The following is an 11859-nucleotide window of genomic DNA, read 5'->3' on the forward strand; positions in this document are numbered from 1 at the left end:
AACCAGTAAGAGTAGATTGATAAAACGACCTGTTTACCCTATTTACATTTAAATGTAAATGTTAACATTATTTACCTTATTTCAGGTAACTATGTTGTTACTGCTCTTCTTTTTGAGGTCTTAAAATTAAAATGGATCACTGACTGCCATTACTACCCTCCCAAAACTCTGGGAATCTAAGAACCTCAGGTTAGAAACCACTGGTCTGATTCTGTTGCCCTTACAGGCCTACCTTTCTTTTCCTGTTATCAGCTCTATAATCCAGCAGAGATGTGGTTCTCATTATGGCCAGTGAATGTAATTTTCATTTTTCTGGTTCTACTTTTGGTTTGTGCTGTTGTTTCATTTTCCTAGAATTCTTCCCCCATTTTTTCATCTGTGTATCCAGAGGAGTTTCATAAACTATTGCTGATTTTCTCCAGCCTAAAGTGTTGTGTCTCATCTCAAATTGTAGTGTTTGTTCTGTAGTTCATATACCAATTAAATGTCTTATAACTTTTTTATTGTTCTCTTGGCTGTTGTCTTTTATTATTATTTAACATTCCACATGCTTGTGTCTTGTTTTCCCAACTAGATTGTAAACTCCCTGAGGGCAGGTATGATACTTTACGTTTCTTTGTGTTTCTCCATTGCATTTAGCACAGTGTTACATAGCTTGTAGACAATCAGTTTATTGATTTGATTTGGTTTTAAATGTTTAATTTTAGATTTTTCAAGTGAGTGAGCATTTTAAATTAAAACCTAAACAGCTATTTGCTTTGTGTCATATTTGTGTATTCAACTAATATCCGTAATCTTTAGCAGTTAATTGCTTTAGGTCTCTAACTTTGTGAATTTTCCATAACAGATTTTTAATCCCACTTGGCATATTTCTGGGCAGCCTGTTACCATAAAATTTTTGTTTGTGAAATAATCATAATGTTAGCTTGAATAAAAGATTTTGAAAGGTAAGTTCCCCAAGTATAAGATATATGATAAACCCATACAAAAATGAATATGAAATTATTCCACATCATTGCTTTCATACTAGCTTTATCCCTATCACTAGTGTAGATAATTGAGCTGACCAACATTAATTCTTCCTAAAATCAACAAAGTCGCTGTTGGTTTTAAAGTTTCGATAAACAGTTAAGGAACGACTTGTTAAATTATTTATAACCATTTTTAAATACCATTATTTTGATATTTGTGAGTAGTATAAAACTATTTTTGATAACTCATTAACTGCAATATAGACTAGTGGGGTTTGTTAATCAGTGTCCTTAAGTAACTTGTTTAATTTGTATCTAGAAGCCACAGAAGAAGTTTCTCTGGACAGTCCAGAAAGGGAACCTATCCTCTCCTCAGAACCTTCTCCTGCAGTTACACCTGTGACCCCTACAACACTCATTGCTCCCAGAATGGAATCCAAGAGTATGTCTGCTCCTGTGATCTTCGATAGATCCAGGGAGGAGGTATGGGGAGATGTTTCTATTCTAGATTGGTATGTAAATAGTAAGCATTTTGTTCCCTGCCCACCATCACTGTCTTGGGAGGCATCTCTAATCAAAGCCATTTCACCATTTTGGGGAAAACGTACTGGACTAAAGAAGTCCACTGATGTTGCTTCTCATCTTATCCTCATCACTTTTTTTAAAATAGTTTATTTAAAAAAAAATAGTTTATTTTTGAGACAGAGATAAGAGTATGAGTGGGGGAGGATCAGAGAGAGAGGGAGACACAGAATCTGAAGCAGGCTCCAGGCTCTGAGCTGTCAGCACAGAACCGAATGCAGGGCTCGAACCCACGAACCGTGAGGTCGTGACCTGAGCCAAAGTCCGCCGCTTAATTGACTGAGCCACCCAGGTGCCCCTCCTCATCACTTTTTAACACAGTGACTTGAGCGCATTACTTTTCTTCTTAAGGATTTTGTCATCTGTGATCTCATGATCCTAATGTAGGATTCCAGGTTTCTGTGTTGGTCACATGAGAAAATGTATGAAAGTGCTTTGGAAACTTTAATAAAGTGACATTTTGAGTAATTTTATTTGATGAATCCTGCAGTTAATGTTAGTGGTTACTTTGGCAGGGTGCAGTATGGGTTGTGAGTGGGGAGGAAGCACAGGGGCCTTCAGGTGTGTAAGAGTGGTGTTTGTGGAAGTTACCGAGCTGTATTCCTAGGGTTTCTGATTTATACACTTGATCTTACAATTCAAATCAGGTTTAGTGTTTTAAAGATCTGTACAAGAGGACAACTTTGGGAGAAAAAGATTATGGTTAGAAAAACTCACTTTTCTTTCAGATAAATTTAGTCTATTAATATTACTCTAAAATATTTGCATGATTTTGCAGTTTCTGTGCTTTCTTCTTGGGAATAAGAAGGCTTGCCTGCAGAGCTGCTCCTAGATTGATCATTTATAATGGGCTCCCCGTGAGCTTCTGTGCAGTCTTGGGGGGTTACCGTTTACCCACTTACTGCTTTCTAGTGCTTTCGTTGTCTTCTGGAAGAGCGTGTATTTCCTGGGCTATTAGACAAATCGTGATGTTGAAGATTCTAAGTATAATTACTCCTACTGATAAGTAGTCTACGGGCAAAAGGATGGCTGCTTCCTGATCATTAAAGAGTAGACACGACTTCAAAAAGTGCTAATATTAAAAATAATTAAGGTATTAGTTTAATAAATTGAATATAAAGATTCTTTATATAGAACGACAACAGAAATTCCACAGTACTGTTCGAGAAGACTAAATCTGTATTTAGAACACATGCTTTCTTTAACTTCTCCAGATGATCCTTTTCCTGTTGTCTGTGTGTATGTGTGTTGTATACTTGCGCATACACGTGTAGGATATTTTTTAATATTGTCAGGAAATAGGAAAACTTGTTTTTAGAAATGGAATGCTGAATGGCGTTTTAAATTGTTATGACACAGACCCTAATAAAAGATCATGAAAATTAAAGTTATTAGTGTTACAACAACAATTGTGATTGGAATCTTTAACATCAAAAATTTATCTTTTCTAGATTGAAGAAGAAGCAAATGGAGATGTTTTTGATATAGAAATTGGTGTATCAGATCCAGAGAAAGTTGGTGAGTCAATACATACTAAATTTTAATTTCCTTCTTTTTGATAAGTACCTTGGTTGTTAATATGCTGTTTTTCATTATTAAGTGCAATGTTAACAGTATTGAAGTGGTACTTTTATTTTTAAGCTTCTAGGGCTTTCTACTCATTTTACTTTTTTCCAGCTTTATTAAATTATAATTAACAAATGTATATATTTAAGATATATAATGTAATGATTAATATATGTACACAGTAACATATTACCAAATCCAGTCAGTCAGCGTATGACTTCACATAGTTACCTTTGTGTTTGTGTGATGAGCTTACTTTTTTAATAGTATTGTTTGACTTTTCTTATAGGTGATGGCATGAATGCTTACATGGCATATAGAGTAACAACAAAGGTGAGCTCCTTTAAAGAAGTAGTGAGCCCTCACCACGTGTAGTATGAGATTACAACATCCTGTCTTTACAGAGGTGAAGATTTCACATAAGTAGTTAAATGAGTTATGGTTCGTTAAGTATAGTATTCTCTAAACTAGCGGTAAAGTATTTTGCATTCTGTGTGTAGGAAGGGACCTAATATAGATACATATAGGGGAGAGTGATGGGTGCGGGACTTTCCTAGAGAAAGGAGAATGCTCACTCCAGGCAAACCGATTTGCTTTTGTAAAAGCCAGGAGTCAAAACATTGTGCTTTCAGGGGCCTGCAAGAAGGGGGTGCCTGATTGAATTGTTTGGCGGTAGCTTCCCGATGTTATGAACAGCCACATTAAGGAATTTGGGCTTGATCCTGAGTATAATGGAGAGCAGCTGAAGAGGTTCAAGCAAGAGGGTTGTGTGCACAATTAGATTTTTCTTTTAGAAACATCTCTCCGACTACTAAGTTGGGAGGGCAAAGCAGAGGTCAGGATTTCCAGTTAATTCCATTGTAATTTCTAAAGGATTGTAGGCCTTCAGATCTTAGAAAAGACAAAGAGGATCTGTAGCATTCCTAGATGTGAGAAGTAATATTTTATTCTAGGAAGTTGATTCTGGGGATGACCAAATTAATGGTTTCCTGGGTTGTGTAGACATTAGAATCAGTTGGGCTTGGCTGTGCGGAGGGAAGGCACGATGCCGAAGTCACTGACTAGAGAACCTCTGTGGTTGTCAGAGTGATCTCGGAGAAAGCGCAGCACAGAGGGTGCGGCACGGTTCGGTTGGGGGTAAAGGTTTGTTATTGCCTGGAACAGATGTTTACTCAAGACGTAGTGAACTGTGGGGTCTGTCTGTTCCACGCACGAGGGCTTAATAGGAGACAATACAAACAAGTGCCCTTCCCGCATGGAGAGTGTGTTCCAGCAGGAGATGTGGTGAACTTGAGGGGGCGTAAGATTTAAGTGAAAGTGTCCCTGGGGCATTGTGATATATTGGACTGCAGTTCAAAGGAAATCTGGGCCTGAGGTAAAGATTTAAGAGTCATTAACATAAATGTAATTAGAATTGATGAAACGAGTCAAGGATAGAATAAAGCAAACATTTTGTCCTTTTAAGTTTCGTAAAAACAACAACAATAACATATAACATAGGGGTTGTTTTGGTTAGAAATGTGTATTCCACACTCGTTAGCTATCCTGCAGTCTTGGGCCAAGTAAAACAAAAGTAAAACGTGTGGTGTAGGTATTCGTATGTTCGGTTATATGTGATACTAACTTCTGAAGAATTGCTTAGTAATCAAAATTTAAAATACCTCTTTTTCACTTGTAGACTTCTCTTTCCATGTTCAGTAAGAGTGAATTTTCAGTTAAAAGAAGATTCAGTGACTTTCTCGGTTTGCATAGCAAGTTAGCAAGCAAGTATTTACATGTTGGTTACATTGTACCACCAGCTCCAGAAAAGAGTATAGTAGGTAAGTATGAATTTTAAAAAAAGTTACTGCTACTAGTTCAGTTTTAAACTGCATAGGTTATTAGGCTACCATGATTATTCATTATCAGGATAAATTATAATGTCTAGTAATATTGAATTTAATAAATATTCCATTTATGATAATCACTCATCAACTAAAGAATGTATAAGCCAATACTTTTATTTTCTGACATTTTAAGATTTTTGATTTAAATAGGATCAATTTAGGATTTGATTTGTATAATATAATGATATTAGATATTGGGTCTGAATTTGCCAAGTTGAAAGCAATTGAAAACCCTAACATTTGACTAAGTAACACTTAGTAAATATTGGTAGTTAATATTGGTAGCATATTAACATTTTTCTAAGGAATGGAAGTATTTGTTTTTCAGCAATTCATTGTCCAAAAAGAACATTTGATCCACACTAAATGCTAACAAACTTGGACATAAATTTAAAAAATAAATTAAAGAAAAAATAAATTAAAAAAAAAGATTTGATCCAGTCTGGATCTTTTAAGAGGTACCATGTTAGTATATTCCATACCTCAATTTATTTATTTATTTATTTATTTATTATTTTTTTTAATGTTTATTTATTTTGAGAGAGAGAGACAGAGTGCAGGTGGGGACGGAGCAGAGAGAGACAGAGACACAGAATCCGAAGCAGGTTCCAGGCTCTGAGCTGTCAGCACAGAGTCAGACGTGGGACTCGAACTCACAAACTGCGAGATCATGACCTGAGCCGAAGTCGGACACTTAACTGACTGAGCCACTCAGGCGCCCCCATACCTCAATTTAAAGCTTAAAAACATTTCTGCCTATACAAGTAGTAACAGCTTAGTTGAGAATCTGCAGAAGGGGGCACCTTTGGCTCACTTGGTAGAGAATGCAACTCTTGATCTCTTAGGGTCTGAAGTTCAAGCCCCATATTGGGTGTAGAGCTTTAAAAAAGAAGAAGAAGAAGAAGGAGGAGGAGGAGGAGGAGGAACCATATGCAGTTTCAAAAGAGGACAACTTACATTGTCCCATTAAAATACATCTGTCATCTCTTAAAATTTTGTACTTCCTTTTCCTAGTGTTTTCTGTTATGAGTTTTTATTTACCGTATTCTTATTCTGAAGATACTCAAAATTAATTTTGCTGATCTTTAAATTTTTATTTTTACTTTCTAAAAATATTTTGTTTGAAAAGCACTTCTGTTGGTGTCTTTTATGACTTTGAAACCTGATATATTTAAATGCATTTATTGTATTGTCTATTTTTTTAATTACAAAAAACTTTTTAGGGATACCTGGCTGACTCAGTTGGTAGAGCATGTGACTCTTGATCTCAGGGTTGTGAGTTCAAGCTCCACATTGGGATAGAGGCTACTTTAAAAAACTTTAAAAAAATTAATAACAATGAATTCTTTTTGTAAGACCATATAAGTTTAAGTGACAAGAATGGCTTGCTATTTGTTTTGTTTTTTTGTTTCCCAAATCTCTTAACATCTGGCTTAATAGAAAATAGCTATGTTTCTTATCTGTTTCTGTATTCAGTCTGTTGTGATATAACACTTTGTAACCTTTGTAAAACTCCACTGAGCTCTCCTGAAAGAATGAGAGGAAAAAAGACAATAATGTAGTATTATTATGAAAATAGCCTTTGGTGCATCCTTCCTCCACCCCTGTCCCAAAAAGGGTCTCAGAAACCTTGTGGCATTCTGACTGTACTTTGAGAACTCTTAACCTACTGCGTAGTCTTATTTCTCTTATCTTTATAACTTTTGCAGTGATGTCTTTTGGCATCCTGCTGTCTATACAGGACTTAAGTTAATGTATCAGAAATTATTTATTTTTTATTACCTTTTTTCTTTGGCTTTAGGTTGTGCAACTATTTTTATGTATCAAAAGAGGAAAAATTGTTTTTCTCAGTTTGGTGACTAACATGCTAATCCAGTCCATAAGCAATGAGCAAAAAAGTTTAAAATAGAAGAAACTAAATCTTAAGAACATCCTTTTCTGTTTTTTGGGGTTTTTTTTAATTTTGATTTTGATAGAGACAGCGTGAGTAGGGGAGGGTCAGAGAGAGAGAAGGAGGTACAGAATCTGAAGCAGGTTCCAAGGCTCTGAGCTAGGCCACCAGCACAGAGCCTGACGCAGGGCTCGAACCCACGAACTGTGAGATCATGACCTGAGCTGAAGCTAGTTGCTTAACCAACTGAGCCACCCAGGTGCCCCAAGAGCAGCCTTTTGTGATATTGATTCTCACAGGCTTCAAAGGGTCATTGGGGGACAGTCACCCAGTTATGTTTGTATTATCCATATATGTGGCCAAGGTTGCCCATTACATTGTAAGGTTATCAGTTAAATTGTAAGCATAATTAACACTTATTGAAAGTTTATGCTATGGAACTGTGCTAAATAATTTTTGTTGTATTGTCTCATTTAACCTTCATAACAACTTTATCAAATTAACTCATTGTTGTCCTTATGAAATCGGTAAGGAAGATAATAAGGTTCATTAAGGGTACATAACCTGCCCCATGCCATACAGCTACTAAAAGGCACAGCTGAGTTTTGGATGCAGGCCATCTTACTATATAACTTACACTTTTTTTTTAAACATTTATTTATTTTTGAGGGACAGAGCATGAGCAGGGGAGGGGCAGAGAGAGAGGGAGACACAGAATCGGAAGCAGGCTCCAGGCTCTGAGCTGTCAGCCCAGAGCCTGATGCAGGTCTTGAACCCACAGAGTGTGAGATCATGACCTGAGCCGAAGTCGGACGCTCAACCCACTAAGCCATCTAGGAGCCCCTTGAACTTATACTTTTAACCACTGTTCTCTGACTAGAACAATGCCTCTAATTTTGGTACGATTTTTTTAAATATGGGTTAATTATGGTTTGCTTTTAATTTTTAAAATTTTTATTCAAAATAGAAAACGTTCCAGTTTTAAAAATAGTCTAATGCTATGCTATTGTAGACTGTCTAATATACATTTAAGATGGATTGATTTGTTTTAAAATTATTTATTTAGAGGCACCTGGGTGGCTCAGTCAGTTGAGCATCTAACTTCAGTTTAGGTCATAATCTGTCTGCTGGTGGGTTTGGGCCCCACATCGGGCTCTGTGCTGACAGCTCAGAGCCTGGAGCCTGCTTTGATTCTGTGTCTCCCTTTCTCTCTGCCCCTCCCCCACTCACAGTCAGTCTCTCTCTCTCTCTCTCTCAAAAATGAATGTGTTAAAAAATTTTTTTAAATAAAATTATTTATTTTTATACTATGTTATTCCAGAAAGGACTTGAGGCAACTACATATATAATGCAGTAAAAAAAAAAAAAAAATCTAAAGAAATTAGCAGGAAAAATAACCATAGTCAAATAGTAAGATGAAGCCTAGTTAAATAGTTTCTTTAAAATGTACATGTAAAGTCTGAACAGTTACTAAAAGTGGGTAACAAATTGATCTGTGAACTTCCTGGCAGCCAACCAAATAGAGAAGCAGTCATTTTTTCAGAATCCCTATCATTTTTTAAAAAAACAAAAACAAAACCAACTCAGTCGGTTAAGCGTCTGACTCTTGGTTTCGATTTAGGTCCTGATCTCACAGTTCCTGGGTTCTGCTCAAGTCATGATCTCATGGTTTGTGGGTTCGAGCCCTATGTGCTGCCAGCACAGAGCCCGCTTGGAATTTTCCCTCTCTCTCTCTGCCCCTCCCCAACTTGCATGCACATGTCTCAAAATAAACATAAAAATTAAAATAAAATTTAGAAAAATGAACAGGTTGTCCAAGGAACTGTTGACACATGGAGGCCCTCATGATTATATAGTCAGTGGTTTTCATCTAATAAACACTTGAAGTGGAGGCAGGAGTAAAGGAATTATAATTTGTCATCTTTGCTGAAAAATTAGATCTGCCCCTGAAGGAACAGGAGTCTTTTCATTAGCCTGCAGTTGTTAACCTGTTTGTAAGATTAGTTAACTGAAAACCACTATTTCACTAAGATTTTAGAAAAGAACAACAATGTGCAAAAGTTTTAATAGTTGATAGGTTAGAGTGTTTATTCCCTGTGATGGCCCTTACTGGTTACCTCCAGAAAGTAGCATGAGCAGAAAAATCCTTAAAGAGCTGCATAGCAGTAAGATTTTTTGAGGGGAACAGTATGTTAAATCGTTAACACCCTATTTTTAGTGGTCCATTCAGGGCATTAATTTTAGGTGTTTGAGTTTTCTTTTTCAGACTTGTATTTCAGAGGAATTATTTTAAGCAAAACATTCATAGGTAATATATTTATTTACCAGATGTACCAGCCTGAATAAGAATTATATGGTTTTACATAATCTATTTTTAATAACTTTGTTGAGATACAATTTACATGCCGTATAACTTATCCATTTAAAGTGTATATAATTTCTGGTGTCTGGCTGGCTCAGTTGATAGAGCACACAACTCTTGATCCTAGGGTTGTGAGTTCAAGCACCCCATTGGGTATAGAGCTTACTTAAAGTGTGTATAATTGTAGTATATAAGGCTTTTAGTATATTCAGAGTTGTGCGCACACCACCACAGTCAGTTCTAGAATATCTTTTAAAAAATTTTTTTTAATGTTTCTTTATTTTAGAGAGAAAGTGCACATAAGCAGGGGAGGGACAGAGAGAGAGGGAGACAGCGGATCCAAAGAGAGCCCACTGCATGGCTTGAACCCACAAATTGATGCTTAACTGAGCCACCCAGGCACCCCATCGAATATCTTTATTAGCATTTCCTGGCATCCTCTAACTTCCCCAGCCTCCAGTCACTAATTTATTTTCTTTCTCTATAGATGTACCTATTCTGAACATTTTATATAGAGGGAAATGAGTGGGCCTTTGTGACAAATTTCCTTCACTTAGCACTTTTTTTAGGGAGGGAGAGGGGGAGAGAGAGAGTGCGAGCAAGCGAGCGAGAATGAGCAAGCCAGAAGCAGGCTCCATACTCAGTGCAAAGCTTGACTACAGAGTCTGATGTAGGGCTCAACCCTGGGATCAAGAAGGGAGAGTCACTTGGCTGACTGAGTCACCCAGGGGCCCCTTCACTTAGCATATTTTTAAAGTTTATTCATGTTGCAGCATATGTCATTACATCATTACTACAGAATTGATTCTGAAAGAAAAAAGCACAAGGAATAAAGAAAAATCTGGATTATGATACATAGTATTAAAATTGCCAGTACAGAAATGATTAACATGATTTTTTTTTATCAAAGTGTTTGTTGTTTGAACTATTACAAAACCAGCTATGATAAACAAGATGTGTTTTAGACTCTACGACAGGGAAAATGTTTGGCACATTCATGGATTACACTTAATTTTTCTAGTCCCCAAACTAAAGAACCTTAATTATTACTTACAAGAAATGAAATTATTAATTGAACTTAAATATATTAATTTGAATGTCCTTATGCGTATTGAAATGCAAACACATTTTAACTTACCATGAGTGTAACATAAAACAAACAAGTAAGGAACCCAAACAGAATTTAGAAAACTACAAACACAGCTCAATGCCTGCTTTATCTGGTCTCATGTTATGTATACTTACCAAGATGAGATGTTAATATATGATGAGTTTTAATTTCTCAAAAGTATGATACTGGTTATAAGTTTAGGAGCTTTTTTTAAATATCATGTTCGAATTTAAAGTACATTTTAAATCATGCAGAAATGACTATAAAAAACTTTCATATTACAAAATTCCCATGAGTCTCACATTGAGTGTTTTTTCAAAGGCATGACCAAGGTCAAAGTGGGTAAAGAAGACTCGTCATCCACTGAATTTGTAGAAAAACGGAGAGCAGCTCTTGAAAGGTAATTGTAGACCAGCTGTGCTTGATTACTCTCACGTTTTTACTTCAGTAATATCAGTCTAATTCCGTTCTATGGCACAACTATTTTTAATGATTTTCTTCACAGTACCATTTCATGATTCTACTAAGAATGCTTGAAACTTTTATTAAGAACATTACTTCTTTCAACAAAATACTATGTTGTTTTCATTAATTTTCTTTTAGCAAATAATGTCTCTAACATAACACCTATTTTTATATCCTGTGTTATAAGCAGGAATGTAAAGGCATTAGTTAGTTGGGGATAGAATTAATGTATCATAGGGGTGCCTGGCTGCCTCAGTTGGTAGAACATCTAACTCTTGATCTTGGGGTTGTAGTTTGGCCCCATGTTGGTTGTAGAGATTACTTAAAAATAAAATTTGGAGGGAGGGGTCCCTGGGTGGCTCATTTGGTTAAGTGTCTGACTTCGGCTCAGGTCATGATCTCACAGTTTGTGAGTTAAAGCCCCACATTGGACTCTGTGCTGACAGCTCGGAGCCTGGAGCGTACTTCACATTCTGTGTTTCCCTCTCCCTCTACCCCTCCCCTGCTCACACACTGTGTGTATCTCTCTTTCTCTCAAAAATAAACAAAATTTTTAATCTTTTTTAAAAGTATGTAGTAGCAGAATATTTACTATTGAAGCTTGAAAAGATGTGAGTTCTTTGTGTGCCATCTTTCATTTATGCATGTGAGAGGGTTTTCTTTTCTTAATATTTTTACATTGTAGTACTTGTTTTCCTTGTTGGGGTGTTTGCTTATTTAATACATTCCATCAAGGACAGAAATTACATGCTGGTTTTTTTTTACCCCCATAGGAAGTGTGTCTTGGGCTTTTCCCTTATTATTTGCTTTACCTTTTTTTTTTTTCTTTTTTCTCTTCTTTTTTTTTGGTGGTGGGGGTGGTTATGTTTAAATGAAGTTGCTTTTACAACACCAAAGACTTAATCATCCATTTCCTACATAAAAGGTAGCTACTTTTTTGCATGGACCTCAAGCATATTGTAGTATAGAGGTGGAATTTAAGGAAAGGTATTAAGCAGGCTGTGTTGTAGCCTATGAACAAGTAA

The 11859-nt window shown here is 36.2% G+C and overlaps 1 protein-coding gene across 2 annotated transcripts in view; it reads left to right on the forward strand.

The window, feature by feature from the left end:
- SNX2 (sorting nexin 2) overlaps positions 1-11859 on the forward strand; it is a 57312-nt gene that overhangs the window by 23881 nt on the left and 21572 nt on the right. For both annotated transcript variants that reach the window (XM_029941757.1, XM_029941758.1), the window contains exons 3-7: positions 1291-1454; positions 3005-3071; positions 3409-3452; positions 4798-4939; positions 10691-10769. In XM_029941757.1, coding sequence (XP_029797617.1) covers positions 1291-1454; positions 3005-3071; positions 3409-3452; positions 4798-4939; positions 10691-10769 — 496 coding nt within the window. The remainder of the gene's footprint in view (positions 1-1290; positions 1455-3004; positions 3072-3408; positions 3453-4797; positions 4940-10690; positions 10770-11859) is intronic.

Source organism: Suricata suricatta, chromosome 6 (assembly GCF_006229205.1).
Source record: "Suricata suricatta isolate VVHF042 chromosome 6, meerkat_22Aug2017_6uvM2_HiC, whole genome shotgun sequence".
NCBI lineage: Eukaryota > Metazoa > Chordata > Mammalia > Carnivora > Herpestidae > Suricata > Suricata suricatta.